At 44.1% G+C, this 27,256-nt stretch overlaps 1 protein-coding gene across 8 annotated transcripts in view; it reads left to right on the top strand.

The window, feature by feature from the left end:
• The window catches only part of EFCAB6 (EF-hand calcium binding domain 6), a 274,102-nt gene that overhangs the window by 16,540 nt on the left and 230,306 nt on the right, over positions 1-27,256 (top strand). For 6 of the 8 annotated variants that reach the window (XR_012515451.1, XM_074390943.1, XM_039463214.2 and 3 more), the window contains 2 exons: positions 13,661-13,806; positions 23,247-23,458. Coding sequence is in view for 7 of the 8 variants with exons in the window: in XM_074390943.1 (XP_074247044.1) it covers positions 13,661-13,806; positions 23,247-23,458 (358 nt within the window). In the remaining variant the exon portion in view is untranslated. Of the gene's footprint in view, positions 1-4,528; positions 4,577-13,660; positions 13,807-23,246; positions 23,459-27,256 lie in introns of all 8 variants that reach the window. The other 2 variants (XM_074390945.1, XM_074390946.1) reach the window with 2 other exon arrangements.

Genomic DNA, 27,256 nt, shown 5'->3' with positions numbered 1-27,256 from the left:
CGCGTTCATTAAGGAAACCTGGCTGACACTGGCCACCCGTTCTCAGTAGGGGCATGAGTGAGGAATCGTGGATGGTATGGAAACTTCTACCTTGAATGGTGGAAAAAAGAGAGGGTCTTAAATAAAATACAAGAGCAGAAGGACACGTGGTATGCATGTGTGCTACTCTGTGTGTGGGTCTGTGGGGGATAAGTGGTCTGTGGTGTGTGTGTGCATTTGGTGTATATGGTGTGTGTGTTTCTCTGGGGGTGGCTTGTACGTGGTGTGTGTTTCTGTGGGGGTGTTGTGTTTGGTACGTGTGTGATGAGGGTGTGTGTATGTGTGGTGAGTATGTAGTGTGTGTCTGTGGTGTGTGTGTGTTTGGTAAGGTGTGTGTTTCTATGGGGGTGAGTTGTGTTTGGTACGTGTGTGATGAAGGTGTGATGTGTGTATGTATTTGTGGTGTGTGTGTGGTGAGTGTGTAGTGTGTGTGTGGGATGTGCGTGTTTGGTAAGACGTGTGTATTTCTGTGGGGGTGAGTTGTGTTTGGTACGTGTGTGATGAAGGTGTGATGTGTGTGTGTGTGGTGTGTGTGTGGTGAGTGTGTAGTGTGTGTGTGGGATGTGCATGTTTGGTAAGACGTGTGTGTTTCTGTGGGGGTGAGTTGTGTTTGGTACGTGTGTGATGAAGGTGTGATATGTATGTGTGTTTGTGGTGTGTGTGTGGTGAGTGTGTAGTGTGTGTGTGGGATGTGCGTGTTTGGTAAGACGTGTGTGTTTCTGTGGGGGTGAGTTGTGTTTGGTACGTGTGTGATGAAGGTGTGATGTGTGTGTGTGTTTGTGGTGTGTGTGTGGTGAGTGTAGTCTGTGTGTGTGGGGTGTGCGTGTTTGGTGAGACGTGTGTGTTTCTGTGGGGGTGAGTTGTGTCTGGTACGTGTGTGATGAAGGTGTGATGTGTGTGTGTGTTTGTGGTGTGTGTGTGGTGAGTGTGTAGTGTGTGTGTGGGATGTGCGTGTTTGGTAAGACGTGTGTGTTTCTGTGCGGGTGAGTTGTGTTTGGTACGTGTGTGATGAAGGTGTGATGTGTGTGTGTGTTTGTGGTGTGTGTGTGGTGAGTGTAGTCTGTGTGTGTGGGGTGTGCGTGTTTGGTGAGACGTGTGTGTTTCTGTGGGGGTGAGTTGTGTCTGGTACGTGTGTGATGAAGGTGTGTTGTGTGTATGTGTTTGTGGTGTGTGTGTGTTGGGAGGACTGCTGTGTGAATGGCAGGGCTGTGGAAACCATTTATTTGTCAGTACTCTGGAGCTGCAATTATGTGCTGAGTGCTCTAGGGCTCGGGGTAGAGTGGTGTAAAAACACCCTTTTATTTCATGGAGCTTATAGTGGACTTCATAATTTCCCAACTCCGAGTGTCACGCCAGGCTGGGGCGTATGCAGGGCAGGGGAAGTGCAGGCTCTGGGTGAGAGACTGCAGGGAGGATGCAGGGTGGCCAGAGAGGCCTCCAGAAGGTGACGTTCCAGGAGGTCTCGAGGCAGAGGAGTCGGCCGGGGCGGAGCAGGGCCAAGGGACCCACGGGGCCGTGAGAGGGGAGATGTGGGCAGGAACCAGCTCTCATCCTGCCTCGTGGGCACTGGTAGGCATGATGTCTAGAACATGCCGTGGCACGCTCATGAGAGCACATTTAACAGCAAGGGATCAGCGTCTCTGTCATCCCCAGGTGCCTAACTTTGTCATGTCTTCTAGCCCCTGTCTGTTTGCGACAGCACATTTTACACTGTTGTCTTCGTGGTGTATGCCCCGCTGTACTTTTTCTCTTGACATTGTCCTCAATGTGTTTTGATGTTTCTACGTATTTTCTAGTTAGCAGTTACAGCAGTGGTATCCTCCACCTTCGCGAGGTTTGCCACATTTTTCATTTGATTTCTAGGTTTATGGGGTGGGTCTTACAGTGTGTGGGGGTAGACCTAACATGCTGTGAGAGAAGGTAGGTGTCTGCAACCCCGAGGTTTGGGCAGGTCGAGGGGCTGTGCAGGGCCTCGGGAGCCCCTTGGTGGAGGGAGGCTGCGTCCCAAATGCGTGGCTATGGTGTTGCCTGGCTGTGGAGGCAGGTCAGTTACTAAGCTCAAATTTTTCTGCTACATTGAATTCAGATGACTGGCTAAATTGTTTTTTTTTGTGATAACCTATCATTTAGAATATATTTGTAAATCAACTTGCATTCTTATAATTCCTATGTTTAGAACAGTAGACTAGGAGTTGCCAGTAGAATCTGTCTGAGATATTAAGGCAGTATGAGACTGGCGTGGGGGAGGCGGGACTGGTCTTCAAATGTTGGCGGCATGAACCCTGGAACCCTCATATTTGATTAGAAATGTGTGTAGATGACATGCTTTTGATTTTCTGTATGTTGTCTTGAGTAGACTGCAGAATTGTTAAACCATTTTGCAAACTCCAGGTATCCATTCTTGTGGATTGATACACAGATTTTCTTATGGTCATATCAAATGTATGCAAACTTCATTTTTCTTATCTGTTTATATAAGAATACACACCAATCCCTCGCATGTAGGCAAATGTGTATACACACACACACACACACACACACACGCTGGCACAATTGGACAAATTTGTGCCAAGGATTAAATTCAGCAGAGTTTGGGTCTTAGCTTCACTATTACTGAGTAAATTTGGCCTTTTCTCTCTGGCATTTAATTTTTCCACCTCTAAAAATATGGGTAATGTCTAACTTACAAAGTTGTCACAAGGTTGATGATTAAATGAGATACCACCCAGTGCCCAGCAAAATAGATGCTTGTTTATTGCTAGTTGAAGCACCTAAATGTAATGTTTGCTGCTGGCTTTTAATTTCATTTTGATATAAAGTAGGAAACTTTACACATGAACCTCTTTAAAGGCAAACACTATAAACTCATCCTTGTCAATCAACTTCAGATTCTTCTAAAGCACTGGTCTCAAGCTTATTAAAATACAGATGTCTGGGACCCACCCCCAGAGAGTCAGTTTGTCTGGGTGGAGCCTGAGAAGGTACATTTCTAAAAAAAAAGATCTCAAAGTGCTGGTTCAGGTACCACACTTTGAGAACCACTGTTTTAAAGCTACATGCTTGCTTTCGTGGCCCTTTAAAAATCCTTTTTTAAAAATGAAAAAGAAATGCATTTACAAATAATGGCATTAATAACAATAAAATATCATGTTATTTCTGTTTGAAGCATCTACAAATGGAAGAGCTCTTTCTCCCCTCCAGATGAACTGATGGATGGGAAAAGGCTTTAATCTGACCCTGGAGATGGAGTGATCGAGTTCACACTCTTATCCGCTGTAGCCAGACAGGTGTCCCACAGAGCAATGCCGAACTTCTCCAGGCTACAGTAGTGTTAGTTAGAGATGCTGTGGGGATGCCTTGTTCTTTCTTTTCACAACACGTTGCCATTTTCTTTAACATTCTGAGTTAAATGGTGAGTGACTAGAGGGCCAGGGTTGGTTGTATTTCTCTTTCTCTTCCTAGACCCTAGCCAATGCGTGGCCTATAGTGTTTGCTGAAGAATGCATGGTTGAGAGAATGGTTGCTTAGAAAGTGCTTATTCCAAGAATGTTTAGTTAGAACACCCAATAGGCTCCATTTTCAGAACTATCCAGATTGGGCTTTTTGGAATATCCATATTGTAATTGAAGTCTTAACTCGCTTTTATGATCCTGTGATTGGTAGAAATTAGAACTCGAGGAGACTTAACAGGTCATCCAGACCGTTCTCCCTCTGGAAGAGGGTCACTCCCTGCAGCACACTCTGCGCCATTAGGAGGAATTACTTTTCATATGATGATTATTTTTTTTCCATGCTGTCTTCAACTAAGTGTTTCTTGAATTGAATCACTTTGTATTCAAGTAATAAAATGCACAACAGGCAGTGCGTTTCTGGGCGATTATCTTACTCCTCAGGTGGTGTCGTGAGGCAGGAGGCCAGGGCCCTGGCATGCCTTACTGTTATTAGGAAGTGGATTTATGGGTAGAATAGAGAACGGTTCTGTGCATCAGCAACCGCTGCAACAGGGAATGCAGTAACCGTGGATATTCTCCATGTGCTTGGAGAACCGGGTGATTCGCGAGCCTGAGTGTCCCCATCACACGGCCCTGGGCAGCCAGTGACTTTCGGCTCCTCTCGAGGTACGTGTTATTAATTTTGTAAAAAGAGACAGGAAAGCTTTGGTCATTGGCAACCATGCGAACTTGGTATCTGGGAAGAGCAATTCTCCTGGTTCCAGAAGAGGGATGCTTAGTCTCCAGCCTTGGGGCTCCGCAGTCATGTCGCCCAGGAATTGATCTGAACATCACTTTTCTCACCTGTGAAATGGGAGGAACAATAACTGGGCGTGGGAAGGGTTAAAAGATAAGTTTCATAAGTATTAAGCACATTTTTCGACTCTGCGAGTCCCCAATAAATAATTGAGTTAGATAATATATTTTCCTTCTTGAAATTCCTCATCAGGTTGAGTTTCTTGTCTCTTAATGTCTTCAATCTTGTTTTATTATTTCAGTTCCACAGATAATTCCCGTCACTCCTGGCGCTCCTTCCTGGGCAAGAGGTACGCACCTCCACTTCCCTTGCACACACCCTTGACTTGTGGTATCACACTTGCCTGTCAAATGAAACCTGCGCACCCGTGCTGCTGAGCATGACTGTAGAAAAACACACGAGCACAGGTTCATGTCCACGAACCTCAGATGGCTCTCACAGTTCCCTGGCTGTCCCTTCACTTCTCCCTGTCCCCCGCTTGCCTTCTCTTCTGGATGGTGTTTCATTCCATGTCCTGTCATCTGGATCCTGAGATACTTCCCAGCCTCGCTCGCTGTCGACGACCTCACTTCCTAGTTCAAGGAGAAAACGGAATCAGAAGGCAGCTGCCACAAGCTCCCATCACAACACCTGGGTCCACATGCTCCAGCTTCTCTTTTGTCAGCATGAAGGCTCATCCTGCTGTTTGTCCGTGGGAGCCAATCTCCGCTGGCCGACCGTGGGAACCAGCGAAGCTCTTCCTTCTCTCCAGCTGCATTACCCTTTGCCCTGCCACTGGGTTCCGTCACAAGTGTCCAAACATGCTGCTGATTCTCCCGAGACCAGTCATCGTGCTGCTTCTCAGCTCTGCTGTTTCTCCCTGTTACAGCAGAGTTCTTCGAAGCTGCTGTCTCCGCTTACTGCTGCGTCTCCTCTGAATTGTTCAGAAACTCACTTAGACAGGCTTTCCCCCACCATTCCCCCAGCACTGTTACCCCAACAGTGTTACTATTGGGGTCCTCGGTGGTGCCTATAGGGGGCTAGTATCTGACACGCACCATCACCCCCCTCCTTAGAACTTACTCTTCTCAGGGTTTCTAGGACTGTGGCCTCTGGTCTTTCTCAGTCTCCTTTCCTGGTGCCTCTTCATCTCCCACGATGGTGAATGTTGGAGGGCCCCAAGGCTCGGCCCTTTGACTTTTTTTTTTTTTTTTACACCTACTTTCTTGATAGGATCATCTCATATTATGCCTTAATATCCGTGATATTTTGGCAAGTCTGAAACTTTTTTTTTTTTGAGACAAAGTCTCACTTCCGTCACCCAGGCTGAAGTGCAGTGGTGTGATCTCGGCTCGTTGCAACCTCCACCTCCTGGCTTTAAGTGATCCTCCTACCTCAGCCTCCCACGTAGCTGAGATTATAGGTGTTTACAACCACACTTGGCTCATTTTTGTATTTTTGTAGTGACAGGATTTTGCCGTGTTGCCCAGGCTGGTTTCGAACTCTTGAGCTCAGGCAATCTGCCCACCTTGGCCTCCCAAAGTGCTGGGATTGCAGGCATGAACCACCACACCTGGCCAGCAATTCCCAAACTTTTATCTTCAGCCCCAGTCTCTCCCCTGAGCTCATGTATTCGTGACCTTTTCAATACCTCTACTGGATACCCAACAGGCATCTTAAACTCGAATGTCCAAAATGGAAGTCTGGATCTTCCGTAGACCTGTACTACCTGCAGTCTTTCCCATTTCAAGTAGTGGCCATTCCATCCAACCATTCTTTTGTATGCCGAATCAAGTCTATCAGAGAGTATGATGGACTCCTCCATCAGAATATGGCTGGAATCTGATCACTTCTCAGTACTTTTACAAAAACCACCTGGTCCGAGCCACTGTCTTCTCTTGCATGGATTATTGCAGTGGACTTTGATTTGTCTTCATCTCCTCCATTGCACCTGTAAGCCTATTCGTGACATACAGCCGGAAGTATTCCTTTAACCCAGAGGTCAGATCATCTCCTATTCACAAATGCCCTAGAGGCTCCACATGTCAGACATCACAGTAAGAGCCAAGCGTCCCACTGGCCTGCAAGGCTGTCTTTCATCTGGCTGCCTGTTGCTTCTTTGTCCTCATAACTGCCTGGTTTCCCTCTTGATCTTTTAGATCTTTGCTTAATTCCCCCTATTCTTCTCTGCTCCATTGGTTTCCATAGGCCTGGTTCACTTGTATGATTTAGTTTGTTTGTTGCTTGCCTTCCATGTCTACAGTAGAAGATCCACAAGGTTTAGGATTTTACACGTTTTGTTCATTGATCTCCAGAGAGGAACTTACTAAATTTGTGTTGACTGTGTGAACAGATATCAAGCTGTGTTCCTCAGTATAATTCTGGAAGTTTACCTCTGCAGTGATTCAATTCTGTTAAATTAATCCAGCCCACGGAGGATGTGTGGGGGATTGCTGAGGCTCTAGGGCTCCTGTGATATGAACCACGGGATGGTACCTACAGGACCTGCCACCTGACTGTGGCAAAGAAAGTCAGGTCTCTAGACTGTGCAGTGCAAGGCAGAGTCGGTGCCTGCCCAGAGAGGGAAAGCAAAGTACTAGCCAGTGGGGATTTCTTGCACATTAAAAAAAAACAATTCTTATTTATTTCCTCAACCCTGTCACCTTTGAGATTCTTGAAATTGAAGACTCCAGAAGCATCATCTGGTCTGATTCTGTATACTCATATCCTGTCATCCACATCCATCTATTTTTGAATATTAAATAATTTTGCACTTGGATTGAATACATGGAACCTGGTAGGAAAACTCTCTCTCTCTCTCTCTCTCTCTCTCTCTCTCTTTTTTTTCCTGAGGCTTAGGAGCCTCAGACAATTATGCTGTAAACTTCCTAATAGAGCTGGAGCTTGGCCTTCTTAATTCACTCTTATGTTGAGAGTACCCAAAAAGGAATGAGTCAGACTAAATTTCCCCTTATTTTCTGAAATACTAATAAGTATTTGAGAAACTCCTTATTGCTACAGACTGGCAGAATCTATGAGTTAAAAATCATGACGGCACATAACAGTGTGGTGACCACTGAGCATTAGGCTTGACAGTAAGGGCGTGAACCTGGCTGATGGTAAGCAGGACACCACTGTGACTCTCACTCGGATACATCTGGATGTCTTGCTTTTGCCTGGCTTCCTCTAAGGTCTTTAAATCATAATCTAAATAACTGTGGAGTAAACATATTACCTTAGAAATTATTGAAAGGGAACCATCTTTGCCAAAGGTGCCCACAGGAACAACGTCTCCCTTGGCTCACCCAGTGCTGCTGCTACTGCTCTTCTGTCTTCTGCTTCCTCCTCCGTCTTCTCCTTCTCTCCCCACTTTTTTCTAATTGTGATGTAACTCATATACCATAAAATTCACATCCTGTTAAAGTGTGTAATTCAGTGGTTTTTAGTATATTCACCAGGTTGTGCAACTATCACCACTATCTAATCCCAGAACACTTTTGTCACCTCTAAAATAAACCCTGTATCTATCAGCAGTCCCATTCTTCTCTTCTTCCAGCTCCTGGCAACCACCAATCGACTTTCTTTTTTTGCCTTTGCTCCCCCCGCCCCTTCCACTCCCCCCCTCCACCCCCACCACCCACTAACCTACTTTCTGTCTCTAGATTTGCCTGTTACGGACGTTTTATATGAATGGAATGACACAGTATGTGGTTTTGGGAGTTTGCCTTAGCATAATGTCTTCAAGGTTGATCCATGTTGCAGCATGAATCTGTACTTCATTCTTTTTTATGTCTGAATAATAGTTTACTGAACAGATACACAACTTTTGGTTTATCCACTCATCCATTGATGGAAATTTGGGTTGTTTCCACTTTTTATCTGTTGTGAATAGTGCTGCTGTGAATATTTAAGTATAACTTTTTTTGGTGGACACATGTTTTCAATTTCCTTGGGTATATACCTGGGAGTGAAATTGCTTGGTCACATGGCATCTCTATGTTTAACTTTTTGAGAAATTGTCAAACTCTATTCCAAAGCCTCTGTACCCACCAGTAATATGAAGATTCCAATATCTCTATAATCTTGCCGAATATATGATTCACAAATGATTTATTCCATTCTGTGAGGTCCTATCACTTTCTTGACAGTATTCTTTGAAGCACAAACGTTTTAAATTTTGATGAAGTTCAATTAATTTATTTATATTTCCATATAAATAATGAAGACGAAAGTAACTAGAAGTATAACTACTTAATAATAAGTAGTTATTAGGTATTCATATGTGATCTTAATTATTCACAGGCGATCTTAATTCTTTTAGTAATGCCTCTCAGGTCAGAAGTGTGAACCTGGGGTGACATTGTGAAATGAATGACACTAAGGCAAGATGCTCTAAGCCCTCTGTCACACCGGCATAAGGGCTGCTGGAGGGCACCTCAGCTGTGTGGCAGCGCCAGCGCTGTGAAAGCGCCTGCTATTTAGCCAGCTAGGGAAGGAGATGTCCAAGTGGCTGAGACATCTCCTTCCTAGGGAAGTTTGGAGAAAACTCCGCTTCTCCAAGCTCTTGTGGTAAGACCTGACAGCTGTCAGGCAGGCTCACAGACATCCGGGGGCTTAACTGTCTCTATGTGATGCCGTGCTTCAGTGGTCACATTCCACGTCTACTCTCATGTTCTGCTTCTGCACCTGGTTCCTTTATTCTTAGAAAAGATCGTCAGTAACAGTAATGTAAATCTTAATGTTTTAGATCTTTCTTGATAAGTATGGAAAAGGTGCTAATGCATTATGCTCCTTACCTCATTTCCGGTGCCAGAAATTCCTGAGCCCCTACCTGAATGACACGTGATGTACTTGACCCTATCACTGCCACGCCCTATCTACCCTGCCCCCAGTCTCTGACCACCAAGAACACGCCCAGATTTGTCCCCAGATTTGCAACACAGTAAAAGTGGGAGCCTAAGCGCTGAGGCAGGAGCAGAGAATAACAAGTATTGCCTTTTGTTCCTGTCTCAGCGCTTATGCAATCTTCCCCCTATTACTTGTCTGTTATTATTAAGCTGTAAGAGTTCTTAATATATTCTGCACACTAAATTTTTATCAAATATGTGATACACAAATGATTTATTCCATTCTGTGGGGTCTTATCACTTTCTTGGCGGTATTCTTTGAAACACAAAAGTTTTAAATTTTGATGAAGTCCAATTAATCTATTTCTTCTTTAGTTGCTTGTTTCTGGTATCATATCTAATATATCATTGTTTAATCCAAAGTCAGAAAGATTTATACCAATGCTTTTTTCTAGGAATTCTATAGTTTTAGTTCTTATATTTAGGGCTTTGATCTATTTTGAGTTAATTTTTGTATATGGTGTGAGGTAGGGGCCCAACTTCCTTCTTTTGTGCCATTTGTTGAAAAGACTACTTTTTTTCCATTGAGTGATCTTGGCACCCTTGACAAGAATCAATTAATGATAAATGTAAAAGTTTATTTCTGGTCTCTCAATTCTATTCCATTAATCTATATATGCATACTTATGCCAGAACCGTGCTGTCTTGATTACTGTTGCTTTGTGTTAAGCTTTGAAATCAGGAAATATAAATCCTCCAACTTTATTTTTATTTTTTTGAGACAAAGTGTTGCTCTTGTTGCCCAGGCTGGAGTGCAGTGGTGCAATCTCAGCTCACTGCAACCTCTGCCTCCCAGGTTCAAGCAATTCTTCTGCCTCAGCCTCCCAAGTAGCTGGGATTACAGGCATGTACCACCATGCCCAGCTAATTTTATATTTTTAGTAGAGACAGGGTTTCACCATGTTGGTCAGGCTGGTCTCTAACTCCTGACCTCAGGTGATTCACCTACCTCAGCCTCCCAACGTGCTGGGATTACAGGTGAGAGCCACTGTGCCCAGCCCCCAACTTTATTTTTATTTTTCATGATTGTTTTGGCTATTCTGGGTCCCTTGGATTTATATATAAATTTTAATATTGTCAATTTCTGCAAGAAAGGAAGTTGGGATTTTGGTAAACATTGAGTTGAAGCTATAGATCAGTTTGGAGACTGTTGCCATCTTATTCATGAACATGGGATATCTTTCCATTCAGGTCTCCTTTACCTCTTTCAATAATATTTGTTTTAGTGCACAAATATTGTACTACTTTTTGTTTGAGTTATTTCTAATTATTTTATCCTTTTGATTATACTGTAAATATAATTGTTCTCTTAATTTTCTTTTCAGATTGTTCATTTCAGGTATATAGAAATATAATTGATTTTTGTATATTGATCTTGTATCTTACAACCTTATTGAACTTGTTTATTATAATAGTGTGTGTGTGTGTGTGTGTGTGTGTGTGCGCGCGCGTGCATGTGTGTATCTATCTGCCTGTATTCCTTAAGATTTTCTATATATACAACGTCATTTGCAAATAGAAGTAGTTTTACTTCTTAGTCTCCAATATGAATACCTTTTATTTATTTTTCTTGCCTAACTGCTCTGACTAGAACCTTGAGTATAATATTCAATAGTAATGAGAACAGACATTCTTGTCTTTTTTTTTTTTTTTTTATCTTAGGGAGGTTTTGGTCTTTCACCATTAAGTATGACATTACTTGTGAGTGTTTCTTGGATGCCCTTTAGTAAGTCAAGGAAGCTCCCTTCCATTCCTAGTTTGTTGAGTTTTTTTTTTTTTTTTTAAACAAATCATTAAAGGATGTAAGATTTTGTGAAATGCTTTTTCTGCACTTAGATTATGATTTTTTTCCTTGATTAATAATATGGTCTATTACATTAATTAATTTTTGTTTGTTCAACCTCCCTTGCATTCCTAGTGTAAAATTGACTTGACTGTGCTGTTTGATTTTTAAAAATATGTTGCTGGATTCAGTTTGCTAGCCTATTTTTGAGAATTTTCCCTATACTCATAAGGAGTATTGGTTTTTAGCTTTCTTTTTTTCTGATGTCTTTGTCTGGTTTTGGTGTCAGGGTAATACTGGCTTCATAGGATGTGTTGGGAAATGTTCCTTCTTCTTCTGTTCTTCATAAGAATTTGTGAAAGATGAGTTGAATTTTTCTCTTTCTTTTTGAGATGGAGTCTCACTCTGTCACCCAGACTGGGATTCAGTGCCATGATCGTGGCACACAGTGACCTCTGCCTCCCAGGTTCAAGTGGTTCTTCTGCCTCAGCCTCCCGAGTAGCTGGGATTACAGGCGTGCACCACCATGCCTGGCCAATTTTCGTATTTTTAGTAGAGATGGGATTTTGCCGTGTTGGCTAGGCTGGTCTCGAACTCTTGATGTCAGGTGATCTACCCACCTTGGCCTCCCAAAGTGCTGGGATTACAGATATGAGCCACCATGTCCAGCCTTGAATTTTTCTTTAAATATCTGGTAGAATTTACTAATGAACTCATCTGGTCCTGGTCCTGGACTTCTTTTGCAGGAAGTTTTGGTTATTTATTCAATTTTTGTCATAGTTCAATCTAGATTTCTGTTTTTTCTTTAGTCAGTTTAGTATTTTGCATCTTTCTAAGAATGTTTCCATCTTACCTAGGTTACCTAATTTGTTAGCATACAATTGTTTATAGTATTACCTTATAATCCTTTTTATTTCTGTCAGGTTAGTAGTAATGTCTCTCTCATAAATTTTTGTTTAAACCTGGGCTATTTATTTATTTATTTTGAGACAGAGTCTTGCTCAGTGGCCCAGGCTGGAGTGCAGTGGCGTAATCACAGCTCACGGCAGTCTCAGCCTCCCAGACTCAAGTGCTCTTCTCATCTCAGCCTCTTGGTGGCTGAGACCATGGGGGCATGCCACCATGCCTGGTCAATTTTCTTTATTTTTACTTTTTCTAGAGACAGAGTCTTGGTATGTTGCCCAGGCTGGTCTTGAACTTCTGAGCTCAAGTGATCCTCCTGCCTCAACCTCCCAAAATGCTGGGATTACAGGCATGAGCCATCATGCTAGGCCCATGACACTTTAAATAATATAATGTGGTATTTGCAGAAATCATATTCTCATCCCTTTTCATGTTTTGTTGTTGTTACTGCCTGTTGTTCATTTGTTTATTGACTTTTCTAAATTTTATAAAGTCTGTATTCTTTGTTATATATGGCCACTGGAGCGTCTGATTGGTTAGCTTAGTCATCAGCTCACAGTTGGACATACATTTCCTTAAATGCCTAGAAACAAGATCTCCCAGTTTTTACTGAGGGTCTTTTTTGTATTGGAGCGTTCCTTCAACACTTAGCTATACAGTTCGTTTCCTGCTTGGGCGGAGCTGCAGGGTCAGTTGGAGGTGAGCGTTTAGGGCCTTCTCAGGTCTTTCCTGAGCAAGCACCTCTCCCTGGGAATGGTTACGTCTCTGTGCCCGTTGAGTGGCTTCCTAGATTTCCGATAATATGTGGGAGCTTTTTCAAGTCCTGATTGACACCTCATTCCCCAGCTTTTCCCTTGAAGCTTTTTGGTTGCCTGTTATTTGCCCTGTTATCCACCTATTCAGGCAGCCATGATTTTAAACAATTGCCTCAATTTTTTTCTAACAAGTGCCTCTTCATGGTAAGCTGTGCTCACTGAATGAGCTCTAACTCAATTCAAATAAAGACAGCTTTGGGAGTAGGATGTTTCAGGGAAACATCAGGTCAAATAATGATAATTTTCTAGTAAGGAGGCTTTCACAGAGCCCCAGCCCTGTTCTGTCCACTCCAGTGACTGTCAGCCTACTGGGTTTTCCCTGTGATTGAAGGCTGATGGTTTTCAAGACTGCATCAGAGCCGGGGGGCAGTGGGGAGGCAAGTGAGGAGAAATGGGAGTGAAGCAAGTTAAAATGCCACAAAACATGTTCTTCATATTGAGATTCAGCCATTTGGGGAAATAAATGCTCCCCAGCTTGCTGTAAGCCTTTGGTTAATTTCTAGAGTTCTGAAAAAATTGATTTCCACAGTTTTTCCCAGTGTCTTCATTGATTTAATGGAGGAGAGGATTTTCAGAGGTCCTTTCTCCAGCAGTTTCGCTCCTGTCTTCCCAGCTCTGCCTCTGACTGCATGTTGGATTTATACGGAGGCACTTCAAAAAAGCTCAGAGAATCCAAACTTTCTTCCCCTTACTGCCTACCAAAGAAATGAGTCAGTGATGGTCAAGATGTAGGTGGATTTTTCTATCCAAAAGTCTCTTTATTTTGCTGTTTTTAAAGTTTATTGGATATTCTAAAAACAAGGCGTCCAAAATTATGACTTTTGTGTTCACTTTAAGAATAGTCTGAAACATCGGTAAAGCAGATTACGACTAGCATCATTTTTACACTCTCCAGCTGTCCTTTCAGAAAAGGAATAGATAGGAAACCGGCCACATTTGGGATGTATGCTTTAAGGTAATGTCATCTGTTTTCTTTTATATCACAGGGATTTAATGTGCAAAATGGCGATTATACCAGATTGGCTTAGGTCGCATTCTCGCGCACGGAAATTTACACATTCAAGACCCCATTCTTCACCATGTAGAGCATATTCAAGGAATGGTTCCCCAAATATGTTCAGATCTTGTTCACGTAAGTATTCATGAGCAAATAAGAGCACTAACAGTAGATACCACTTAGGTGTATTTAATATGTACCAAGCTTAGTTCAAAGGATTTGCATGACATTTGGCCATCACAGTAATTCTATGAATCAGTTCTATTTTTGTCCCTGTTTTGTATATGGGGAAATTGGGACACAGATTGATTAAGCTATTTGCCTAAAAGTTACATAGTTTTTAAGTGGCATTTCAGGATTTGAACCCAGGGAGTGTGATTCCAGAATTCAGGGGCTTAACTCCTATGTTAGGTATGTAAAAACTCACTTGGTAAATTAGTAGACTTAATTTTTTTTTTTTTTTTTTAGCAGTTTTAGGTGTACAGAAAAAGTGAGTGTGAAATACAGGAAGTTCCCATACACCCTCTCCCAGTTTCCCCATAACTAACGTCTCACATTAGTGTGGTGCATTTGTTACAATTGATGAACCCATACTGACAACATTATTATTACCTAAAGCTCATAGTTTATAATAGGGTTCACTCCTGGTGGTGTACGTTGTATTCATTGTAGACACGTGTGTAAAATGCCATGGATTGACCAGGCACAGTGGCTCATGCCTGTAATCCCAGCACTTCAGGAGGTTGAGGCAGGAGGATTGCTGGAGCCCAGGAGTTCCAGACCAAGCTCAGCAACATAGTAAGGCTTTGTCTCTGCTAGAAATAAATGCAAAAAATGAGCCAGGCATAGTGGTGCATGCCTGTAGTCCCAGCTACTTGGGACTCTGAGGTGGGAGGATTGCTTGAGCCCTGGAAGTCAAGGCTTCAGTGAGCCATGATTGTGCCACAGCACTCCAACCTGGGTGACAGAGTGAGACCCTGTCTCCAACTTAATAATAATAATAATAATAATAATAATAATAATAATAATAAATGGGCATCTTGGTTTCCTCCATGTTTTGGCAATTATAACTGAAGCTGTCATAAGCATTCATGTACTGGTTTTTATGTGGACATAGGTTTTCAACTCATTTGGAGTTCTTACCAGTTTTAAAAGCAACAGAATTTGACATGATTATTTTCCAAAAATATATATCCTTGAATTTATTAGTTCCTTCGTTTATGCATTCATTTATTCACAAACATTTTCCAAGCCCTAATATGTGACAGGCAGTGTAATAGGTGCTGAGAATAAAAAGATGGACCTGACGGTAGGCCTGCCCTGGACAAGCCCACGGTCTAGAGAGGGAGATAAAGAATTCAAGTCACATGAGGCAAATGCTGTAAGACACACTTTCAAAGCACAGCATGAACACAGCCTGAGGAATCGGCAGGGCCCAGAGGGGCCACTGTGAAAGGAGAAGTTGGGTTCTGCTTGTCACTGGAGGAAGCCATCCTTATCATCACACTCGTGCTTACCTGCAACTGTCATGACGTGAACCACTCGGTCCCATGCCTGCAAAATACAGACTTTGTTTCCAACCACCATGTGTTTACCCAAACTCGGGTGTGTTTCTAAGGAGAAAGAGGCGAGTGGGTATCGGGGATTAATTTAGCAGTTTCTTACATAAAAATATATCACCAACAATAAATGCATTCTAGTTCAAGATCTCCAGGTCTACAGTATAATTTAGATATATTTTTAATTAACTTTCTGATGGTACAAAGAAGACCAGAGTGAGGTGGGATGATTGGGTTAAAAGGTGTTCCAACTCTTCTTTTTTTTCTTTTTGAGACAGAGTCTTACTCTGTCATCCAGGCTGGAGTGCAATGGCGTGATCTTGTCTCACTGCAATCTCCACCTCCCCAGTTCAAGTGATTCTCATGACTCAGCCTCCTGAGTAGCTGGGATCACAGGCATGCACTATCACACTTGGCTAATTTTTGTATTTATTTATTTTGTGTTTTGAGAAAGAGTCTTGCTCTATTGCCCAGGCTGGAGTGTAGTGGTACAATCTCAGCTCACTGCAACCTCCGCCTCTCAGGTTTAAGCAATTCTTCTGCCTCAGCCTCCTGAGTAGCTGGGACTACAGGCACGTGCCACCACAGCCGACCAATGTTTTGTATTTTTAGTAGAGACAGGGTTTCACTGTGTCAGCCAGGATAGTCTTGATCTTCTGACCTCATGATCCTCCCTCCTTGGCCTCCCAAAGTGCTAGAAAGGTGTGAGCCACCGTGCCAGGCCTAATTTGTGTATTTTTATTAGAGACAGGATTTCACCATGTTGGCCAGGCAGGTCTCAAACCCCTTGGCCTCCCAAAGTGCCGGGATTCTAGGCGTGAGCCAGTGCACCCAACCTGTTCTACTCTTAAGGTTCCTGATGAGTACCACCGGGTAACCCTTCAGGAAACTTGCACCTTAGCACATTCCCACTTGTGAGACTTATAAGTGCTCATTTTAAAGTATCCTAACACAGATTATCTTTTAAGATATTGCCCACTGGACATGGAAAAATAACATTCCATTGTGAATTTAATATAGATTTCCTCAATAGTAAGGTTAATTTTATTTTCAAGTTTACCAGGTTTATGCCTTTTGCTTTTGTGAGTTGCCTGTTCATATTCTTTGCCTTTTTACCTACTCTGGGTTGGTCTTTTTTTGGTGACTCGTGTGAGCTCTCTTTGTATTAAAGAGACTGGTGAGACTCCACACCAGCGAGACTCCGTAGACATCTCTGCTTTATAGCCCAGCCACCAGCTCTGCATATGGCAAACCTTTTCTCTGCCTTAGTGCCACAGGTATTTTTCTTCTTTGTCATTTTTTATTTCTATTGGTGGTACTTTTTAGTGCACTGGAGTATTTTTTTTACCTTTTAAAAATTAAATATATATTTGCCCCCAGCACCCCTTTCCTCTGCAAGAGGAAATCAGCAGCAGCTCGGCTGGTCCCTTTTTCGTGCATGTACAGCACATATCTGTTCGATACACACTGTGTAACTCATACATCAAATAAGCAAATAAACACCAGACACCTTGTTTCCTCTTTAAATGTTTGTCTTTGTGTTTCAATTTGAATCATTCCTATAGACCTGAGATCACGTCCTCTAGTTCTTCTAGCATGTACACTCTGCTACTAAGCAAAAAAATGAATTCTTAACTTCGGATGTTGTATTTTTAATTTTTAGATTTTTTTCATGCGCTCTTTAAAAACGCTTTCCATTTCTCTGCTGAAATTCCCTATACGTTCACCATGTTTTCAGCTTTTCCCTTTCATCTTGCTAACCTAGTTCCTGTTCTCAGTTTGAATACCTGGTCATTTCTGCATGTGTTCTCTCTGTGGGTGTTCTGATGACTATTTTTACCCTGATTAGGTTACTTTTTCTTCTTCACTTGTCTTGCAATTAAAAAAGTAATGCCAGATGTTTGTATGAAAAACAGTAGAGACAGAAGTCAATAATATTTACCACCAGAAAAGGAAGCCTCTTCTTCTCTCAGGCTTCCAGCAAAGTGGGCTGACTCAGCGTCATCTCTCAGGTGAGCTGTCCCTTGACTTCGGTGCAGTTTTAGTGAAATTGAGGTTACCCCTGGTTTCCTATGCTTGCCTTCAACAGGTGTCTGAGGTATGAGCGCTGGTGAGACTCCGCAGCTCTCTCTGCGCTAGAGCCCAGCCACCAGCTGTGCATATGGCAGGGAGATCTCTGCTTTACGGCCTGCCTGCCATTTTTGGGTGGTTTCTTGGGAGGTCTGTCTGCTCTCCAGCTCTGCCATGGCTTTCTGTACCTGGGAACGTCTCTGTCCACCCTGTGTCCCTGCCTTTAACCTGCAGCAGGGCATTGACACTTAGTGAAGGACCCCTGTGCCTCGGAGAGTTCGCCTGAGCTCTTCTTCCCTGTATTCAGCCTTTGGTAAACAGCTGCCCTGGACTTGTGCAGAACCCTGTGTGCCAGGCTGGGGTGGATCACAGAGCTTTCCTGCAGCCTCAGCCTTTGCTTCAGTGCTGCTTATGTGCACTGGGGGAAGGCCCAAGAGGGTGGGCCAGACCTGCGCTGTGACCAAGGCCCCTGGGAGTGTCATCCGCCTGTCAGTCTCCTGTGTCTGCTAAAACTGGGTTGTTTTCTTCCTACCCTGTCTGTAATGAATTTGCTTTTCACCCACTGTGCCACAGGGATAGAAGGAGTTACCATTCTCTCTCTGATGAGTGGCTTGTCCTTTCCTGAATGATAGTTTCTTTGCATCCTCAGATCTCTGATGGATTTTAAAACTATATATATACTTTAGCTTATCCTACTCGTTCTCATTGTTAGGGTGACAGTGACAGTCTGTTGTGACTTCCCATATCCTAAACGGATATAGAAAATTTTGTCAAATTGCCCTCCAGAAAGATATCAATTTGTACTCCCACCAGCAGGTTATGCAAGTTGGGTTGCTGCTTTCATGTTCATTCTCAGACATGTTCATTAGGCACATGGAGTAAAAAAATTTCCTTCACGTGTTTTAAAATAGTCTCACACCAATATTTTCTGATTTTTTTTTTTTTTGAGATGGGGTCTTACTCTGTCGCCAGGCTGGAGTGCAGTGGCGCAATCTCGGCTCACTGCATCCTCCGCCTGCCAGGTTCAAGAGTTTCTCCTGCCTCAGCCTCCGGTCGCTGGGAATACAGGCGCATGCCAACACGCCCAGCTAATTTTTGTAGAGGTGGGGTTTCATCATGGCGGTCAGGATGGTCTCGAACTCTTGACTTCGTGATCCACCCGCCCTGGCCTCCCAGAGTGCTGGGATTATAGATGTGAGCCACCGTGCCCAGTCTCTGATTCTTTTAAATTACAATTATTGATTACAATGGTGAGGTTTCTAAGAAAGCAACTAAAAATATATAGGAGAGGTCTGAGAAAGCATTTCAAGACGGAGGCAGACATTAAAAAGTGGGATCCCCTCTGACACTGAGGGCAGGAGGAGGATTTTCAGGCTGGGGCAAAGAGGGAGACGTAGTGCTCACCGGCTGCTACTGAGTCATGCAGCTGCTGTGTGTGACTCAGCTGCTTCTGAGATTCTGAGTGACAGCCAGAAGTGGAAGGGAAGCCCGAGTGCTTCCTGCATTTCTGTGTTCTTGGAACTCTTGTGGGAGGCTTAAGTTCCTGCTTCTCCCCCTGGGCTCTGTGCTCATTCCTCTTTTCCCTGTCTGCCCTCTCTTCAGTGAGTCATCTGGCTCCGTGTTCTGAAATACCACCTGTAACCAAAATGATAGCTCCATCCTGACTGCCCCGCCAAGCTCCCACTTGTGTATCCAGCTGCCTCGCTGACCTTTCTGCGTGCACCCTGTCTAGCAGGTATCTCAGAGCTGAACTGGCTAAACGGATATCTTGACTCCCCCACATTCTCCGTCTCAGCAGTGACACTGTCATTCATCTAGTTCCTCACGTCCAGCACCAAGGGATTATCCTTGATTTCTCCATTTTCTTTAACAGCCCGCACGCACCTCCTCAGCCAATCCATCAGCACAACCTTGCCAGCTACAGAACTGGTAGATCATGTCTCTTATCTGTCTACTTTCTGTCCACCTTCAGGGCTACCACCTGGTTCAAGCCACAGTTATCCCCTAGACCTTGGAGCAGCCTCCTCTCTGGCCTCCCTTCCTCATTTTTTGCCCCCTATCAGCCATTCTTTTTTTTTTTTTTTTTTTTTGAGATGGAGTTTTACTCTTGTCAGATGGAGTTTTACTCTTCAGCCCAGGCTGGAGTGCAGTGGTGCAATCTCGGCTCACTGCAACCTCCGTCTCCCGGGTTCAAGTGATTTTTCTGCCTCAGCCTCCAAGTAGCTGGGATTACAGGTGCCTGCCACCACGTGTGGCTAATTTTTCTATTTTTAGTAGAGACGAGGTTTTGCCATGTTGGCCAAGCTGGTCTTGAACTTCTGACATTAGATGATCCGCCTGCCTCAGCCTCCCAAAGTCCATTCTTTACAGAGCAGCCAGAACATTTTTTAAAAAAAAACCCACACATATGCTGTGTTAGATAACATTGCTTCCCTGGTTAAACTCTCCTGAGCCTTCCATTGCACTTTGAAGAAAATGCCATCCTTTCTGCAGGTGTCTGAAGCCTATGTGGACTGGCCCTCTCCTCCCATGGCCCAAATTCTCACTGTTCTCCATCCTACCTGCTCCGTGCCACACTTTCTCCACTCTGGCCTTTCTGCCTTCCTGGATGTATCAAGCTCCTTATTCAGGATTCTTTTTCCAGTTGCTATGGTTTCCCTGTTGAAGACATTCTTACTTCAGCTTCTTGACTGACTGGCTCATTTTTATGTTTCTGGGTTTCGGCTCACAAACCCAGCAAACCCACTCTGGAGCAGGCTTCCTTGACCATCCTCTCTAAAACAGCCCCCAGCTGCACTCAGCCGCATCGTTCTGCCTCTGTCTTCGTGGCATGCATCACTGGGCATCGTGACCCGATCGTTTATTTGTTTATTGGCTTCTCGTCTGTCGTCTCACCTCCAGATTGTAAGCTGTACCTGTCTTATTCACTGCAGTGCCCTCAGGGCTGAAAACTGGTTGAAATCTGATAGGTGTTGAAATACGATATTTTTTGAATGAATGAATTCAAAAGTCAGTGTTTCCCACCGCCCCGTCTCCTCTTCCCATGGGGCGCGTTTCCCCGTGGCTTCCAAGCAGTTGGTTCCCATGCTTGCATCTCCAGCCTCTCTGATCTCCAGAGTATGTGTTCAACTTTCAGGTTGACATCCCGCTTAGATAGCCCAGGCTGAACTCATGAGCTTCCCCATAAGCTTTTTCTTCTTCTCTTCCAGGTATCTATTGCTGTATGCAAACTCTCTAAACACCGTGACTTGAAATAGCAGGAGTCATTTATTTTGCTCACACATCTGCAGTTTGGGCAGGTCAGCTTTTCTCTGCTCCATGCACTCTAGCCGGGGAGGTACAGAGGCTCGACTGCCTTCACATTGGGGCCTGGAGTCCTCAAATGGCTAGGAGTAGATGCAGGCTATTGCCTGAACCTTGGCTAAGGCTGTTGCCCAGAACCCCTCCACGTGGCCTCTTGGGGTGGCTTCTTGGCTTCCTCACAGCCAAGTGGTGACTGTGTATGAGCGTCTGAAGAGGACCAGGCATGGCTGGGCATGGTGGCTCGCGTCTGTAGTCTCAGCACTTTGGGAGGCTGAAGTGGGTGGATCATCTGAGGTCAGGAGTTCCACACCAGCCTGGCTAACGTGGTGAAACCTTGTCTCTACTAGAAAATACAAAAATTATCCAGGCGTGGCAGCAGGCACCTGTAGTTCCAGCTACTCAGAAAGCTGAGGCAGGAGAATTGCTTGAACCCAGAAGGTGGAGGTTGCAGTGAGCTAAGATCGTGCCACTGCATTCCAACCTAGGCAACAGAGCAACACTGTGTCTCAGAAAATAAATAAATAGGACCAGGCAGAGGCTGTAGCACCTTGCATGACCTCATTTTGGAGATCACACATGTCCTGTATCATCCTGATAGATATCCATTCTGCCATCACGGGCCCACCAGATTCAAGCGGGGAACATATGCCCACTTCTCAGGGAGGAGTGTTCACATGACCTTGTGCTGGGAGATGTTGTGGGTCCGTCTTGGAAAATACCATCTGCTGCATCTTCCCTCTTCCATTTCTAAGTGAGGGGTGCTGCTCCTGCCCCGCCACCAAGCCAGATGCAGGTGTTCCATCCTCTTTCCATACCTCACCTGGCCCCTCCAACCAGGGGATTCCATAGACCTCCCTGCTCAACCTTTTATTCATCTGAAGTGTTTGCACTGTGACCACCACGCTAGTACAGAGCTGTGTCATCCCTCTCCTGAGCAGCTGTGGTCACCCAGCCTGTCTCCACCCTGTCATTCCCCTTCCCTCTACGTGGTACCAGGGGAAAGTGAAGAATAAAAATTGGCTTATGTTGTTTTGATGACAATCCCACCGTGGCATCTTATAACTCCAGAGTGCTAAGCCCAAGCATAGGCCCTGCTGCCTTTCCCGCCCCATCTCTTGGCTCCTTGGCTTGTCCCTGCCCCCAGCCTCCTTTTGCCCAGGCTGGCCGTGCCCACAGCAGCCCCACTTCCAGCTCTGTTGCCTCAGGAACACCGAGTTGCTTTCCACTGAGAAGGCTTTCCTGTCGCCTTCCATCCTCACCCCAAACCCCAAACCAGCCCTCCTCCGTTTAGGTCTGCCATGCCCGCCGCAGACACCTAGTGCCTGTCTCCGCAATGGATCGCCACATCCCAGTTACAGAACCCCCTCCCTCTCGGAGGCTCTGGGCGTCAGGCGCAAGAGTCATCCCCAGCCCTGGCACAGGTCCTGTGTGTGTTGGGCCCTCAGTGGATGTGAGGGGAGAATCCGCAATGGCAGCACAGCCCCTGTGTGGGGTGGTAGTACCCCCCAGAGCCTGCTGTGCTGTGGCTCGTGGGGTTAGGGCCTGCAGCAGATCTCCATGGCAGTGTAACTGGGGTTCCTGCACGTTCTCTCTTGTACCACCCTGCAGCTCCGAGGAAATCCCAGCCTGCCCTCTGGGTGGGTTCCGGTTGGTGCACTGAGATCTTTCGAGTCTTTCACCTGCCCAGGTCACCCCAAGACTAAAGCTGTCACTGTCCTTACACCAGAAACATGCAATAGCTTGATAAGAAATTCTCATTCAAAGGGAAAGGACTAGCATCCTCCCTCCCTAGCTGCTGCTTGTGAATATTATGATAAAGGATAAGGCAATGTTAGAGCCCTTTTCTTACATAGATTCACTATTTAAGAAAGAGCCACTAAATAAACTGTGGTGACCAAGTTTATCTCACAAATAAGTAGGAGGGATTTACTGATGGCCATTATTCGTGATCTCCTCTCTCCAATGGAATAATTATGTCTTCATGCCTGTGGTATGGATTGGCACCATACATTGGTTTGTACTCACCATATTTACCTCTGTAATTTCCTACCTAGGGTTCCTATAATTGTTTTTATTTTGGAGAGGGGAAGGAGGCCTGTGGTGTATTCGCCTCTCCTTTGCTGACACATGGGGCTCAGGACCTGAAACATGAGTCAAGTTCAAAACCCAAAAGCTTATGGAGACCACTCGAAACGTTTTCATATCTTCGTTTCAGTGTCCAGCTCCTCCTTGTCTTTGAAAGGAAAATGATCTAGGTTTAAGAATTAAGTTTTTCCCTCAAAAATTGGCAAGGGTATGAAAGGTGAATGTGATATTTTAAAGATTTATTTGAATGCTATTAACCAAATTTGCTTTCAGTATCCATGTTTTTCCCTTGTACTTACCTATGTCCTTCAGAGGGAAGATTATAATTTTTTCCTTACTAACGTCATTACTATTATGCTTTAATGATCAAATTTCAGAGTTAAAAGATGATTGTAGAGTTTTCATGACGAATCATCGAATGGTTACACATGAAAACCTAGATATGGTGGGAGAACTACCGTTGAAGAAGTTTGCTGGGTTCTGTTAAACACTGTCAGTGTTTTTGTTTAGTATGTTGGCTTTAAACATGTTTAATAAATAGCTGTATCTCTTTTGTAGCCACAGCTGTTGCCAATCCAACGCTGTCCTCCTTAGATGTTAAACGGATTTTATTTCAAAACATTACCGACAGAGGGGATGAGCTGAAAAAGGTCTTTCAGCTGCTTGATACTGGTCAGAACTCGACGGTGTCAAAGAGTGAACTGAGAAGAATTATCACAGACTTCCTGATGCCGCTCACACGAGAACAGTTTCAGGACGTGTTGGCTCAGGTGCCGTATGTCGTACGTGCTTAGACTCGTTCAGTTCCGGACGCGCAGGGGAGAGTGTGACCCGTCCTCACCTTCTCCCACTGTTGCCCCTGTGTAGTCGAAGGGTTGACGTTTTGTTTATTTTTCACAATTCACTTAACCGAGGCTGACGTAGATGATCATGATCGACCGTACGCGGTCGTGTTTTGCAGGCGGCACTTCTCCAGCCAGTTTCGTTTCTTTTCTTTCTTTTCTTTTGAGACAGAGTTTTTGCTCTTGTTGCCCAGGCTGGAGTGCAGTGGCATGATCTCGGCTCACTGCAACCTCCGCCTCCCAGGTTCCAGCGACTCTCCTACCTCAGCCTCCCTAGTAGCTGGGATTACAGGCGTGGGCCACCATGCCCGGCTCATTTTGTATTTTTAGTAGAGATGGGGTTTCACTATGTTGGCCAGGCTGGTCTTGACCTCCTGACCTCAGATGATCAGCCCGCCTTGGCCTCCCAAAGTGCTGGGATTACAGGCGTGAGCTGTGCACTTGGCCTTCTTTTCATTTATTTTAAGGGGCCATATAAATGTATTTGGGTCAACTTATACTTTGGAGCTTAGCATTTTGTCGTTCTTTCTTGCACCAAATAGTTATTGAGCATCTGCTACCTGGTAGACCCAATGCTAGACACTGTGGTGCAGATGAATCAGACTCAGGCCCTGGCCTTGAGGGGCTCCCAGCCCAGTGAGACACTTATGGACTGTTGGCAAGTGCTGGGACAGGGTTCGCTGCAGGGTGGCTGGGAGTCACAGGATGGCAAGCTGTCTGAAAATGAGGACAGGTAGTCCAGAAAGGCTCTTAGGAGGGGGGGTATTTCACTTAGTTTTGACTGAGGAGTAGGTATTTGCTAGATGAGAGGGGAAGGAAAGGTTGTTATAACAGCGGGGATAGCCTGTGGGAAAACTTGGATGCCTGCACCCGCCTGCCATGCTTATTCAGGGACCTGGGTAGTTCTGTGATTTCTACTGGAAGTGAAGAATACGGGTCATGTTGTGACTACAGGGGCCAATCCAGAAGAGCACTTCGTGAAAGAGCTCGGCCTTTATCCTAGAGGCTGCGGGAGCCAGGGAAGGGTTTGCAGCACAGGCGATGTAGTTACTTCGGGAGGGATGTGGAAGATGAGGGCCCTTGGCCACCTGGTGGTGTACCGTACCAGGGGAAGAGAGGAGTGAAAATGTGTGGACTGTGTCCTTGGGGCCCTTAAAAAAGGATTACAAAATGCAGTAGGAATTAAATACTTTTTAAAAAAATTTTATTGGAGACAGAGTTTCACTCTTGTTGCCCGGGCTGCAGTGGCACAGTCTCGGCTCACTGAAACCTCTGCCTCCCAGGTTCAATCGATTTTCCTGTCTCAGCCTTCTGAGTAGCCGGGATTACAGGTGCCCACCATTATGCCTGGCTGATTTTTGTATTTTTAGTAGAGACGGGGTTTCATCGTGTTGGCCAGGCTGGTGTCGAACTCTTGACCTCAGGTGATCCACCTGCCTCCGCCTCCCAAACTGCTGGGATTACAGTTGTGAGCCATCACGCCTGGCAGAATCAAACACTTCCAAAATAAGTCTATAATGATCAAAAGTAGAAAATTTGGGCTAGAATATTGTTAGTATTGCATTTAACCCAATAAATTTGCATACACACACATGCATGCACACACACAGACAGGTACTCTAGCCTGGATGACACAGCGCATAAGACTCCGTCTCAAAAAAAAAAACAAAAACAAAAACAAAAACTAATGAATGAGTAAATATATATACAATCTTGGCTCAAAACTAATGAATGAGTAAATATATATACAATCTTGGCTCAAAACTAATGAATGAGTAAATATATATACAATCTTGGCTCACTGGAACCTCCACCTCCCGGTTCAAGTGATTTTCGTACTTCAGCCTCCCAAGTAGTGGGATTACAGGCATGTGCCACCGTGCCCAGCTAACTTTTGTATTTTTGGTAGAAATAGGGTTTCATCATGTTGGCCAGGCTGGTCTCGAATTCCTGACCTCAAGTGATAAGTCTGCCTTGGCCTCCCTAAGTGCTGGGATTACAAAGATGTGAGCCACGGTGTGTGGCCTCAGTCATTAGTTCCTAATCGGAATCTGACTTCATGCTATCTTCTAGTAATTTAAAAACATTTCTTTTTAGAATTTGCTGTATACCACAACTAACCCATTGTGTATACTTTCAATACAGGGGAATTAAGTGTTATGAAAACAAATAGGCTGGGTACAGTGACTCATGCCTGTAATCCCAGCACTTTGGGAGGCTGAGGCGGGCGGATCACCGACCTCGGGTGATCAAGACCAGCCTGACCAACATGGAGAAACCCCATCTCTGTTAAAAATGCAAAATTAGCTGGGTGTGGTGGTGCATGTCTATAATCCCAGCTACTCTGAGGCTGAGGCAGGAGAATCCCTTGAACCTGGGAGGTGGAGGTTGCAGTGAGCTGAGATCATGCCATTGTACTCGAGCTTGGGCAACAAAAGTGAAACTCCATCTCAAAAAGAAAAGAAAAGAAAAATAGATCAATGAATTTTAGGCGTTCCTAAATTCCAGTCTTAATTTCAAGGACTGCTTCTCTTTTTTTTTTCTGACTTAAACAAAATATATACAGTTTTATTTGTTTCTTCTTATGCATACCATTTTCTGTTTCAAAGTTTTCTCTTCCCTCTAATGCTGTCTTTTTTTTTAATTTGTCAAGTTTTGAGCCATAATTTTTCCAGATATGTTTTTCTGTCCCATTCCTTCCTCTCTCAAATGTTTTGATATGTCCCACTGGCCCTGAGGCTCAGTTCATTAAAAGCTTTGTTTATTCTATCATTCAGATTGGATAATGTCTATTGATCTGTCTTTAAGTTCACTGACGCTTATCATCTTCATTCTGCTATTAAGCCCATGCCTTGAATTTTTACTTTTAGACATTGTATGTTATAGTTGTAGAATTTCCACTTGATTCCTCTTTGTGATCTCTTTACCTGGTTAGATTTTCTGTTTTTCTTCAGTTATGAGCATGCATCTTTTGACTCTGAGCACAGTTAAGATAGCTGCTTTAAAGTTTTTGTCTAGTAATTCTCACATTAGTCATCTCAAGGTTGGCCTGCATTGATTGTCTTTTCCATTGAGAAGGGTCTTGTTTCCCTCGTTGTTTATATTTGAGTATGTTTGGATAATATCCCAGAACAGAGCTATCCAAAAGAAATATCCTGTGAGTAGGTCGGGTGTGGTGGTTCACGCCTGTAATCCCAATGCTTTGGGAGGCCCAAGTAGGATCATTGCTTGAGCCAAGGAGTTCAAGACCAGCCTTGGCAACATAGGGAGACCCCATCTCTACAGAAAATTTAAAAATTAGCCTCCAGATGTTGGAGGTTGCAGTGAGCCAAGATCACGCTAATGCATTCTAGCCTGGGTGACAGAGCAAGACCCTGTCTCCAAAAAAAAAAAAAAAAAAAAAAAAGTATATATCTACTGTGAGCCACATATGTTAATATTTTTATTCAACCCTATATATCCAGAATATTTCATTTCAACATGTAATTACTGTTAACATTGTTAATAAAACATTTGATATTCCTTTCTGTCTACTAAGGCTTCAAACTTGGTGCGTGCTTTACACATAGAGCAGACTTCAGTTCAGACAGTAGATCTCTTGATTGGTATTTGTATTTCATAAGATTTACAGTTGAAATATTAGATTCATATACCTCTTCCAAACATACTTAAAAGTTTTCCAATAATTTAATCAATATTATTTTTAAATTTTAAATTAACTTTAAA

This window comes from Saimiri boliviensis, chromosome 21 (genome assembly GCF_048565385.1).
Source record: "Saimiri boliviensis isolate mSaiBol1 chromosome 21, mSaiBol1.pri, whole genome shotgun sequence".
Classification (NCBI taxonomy): domain Eukaryota; kingdom Metazoa; phylum Chordata; class Mammalia; order Primates; family Cebidae; genus Saimiri; species Saimiri boliviensis.
This window is presented reverse-complemented; position numbering and strand designations above follow the sequence as displayed.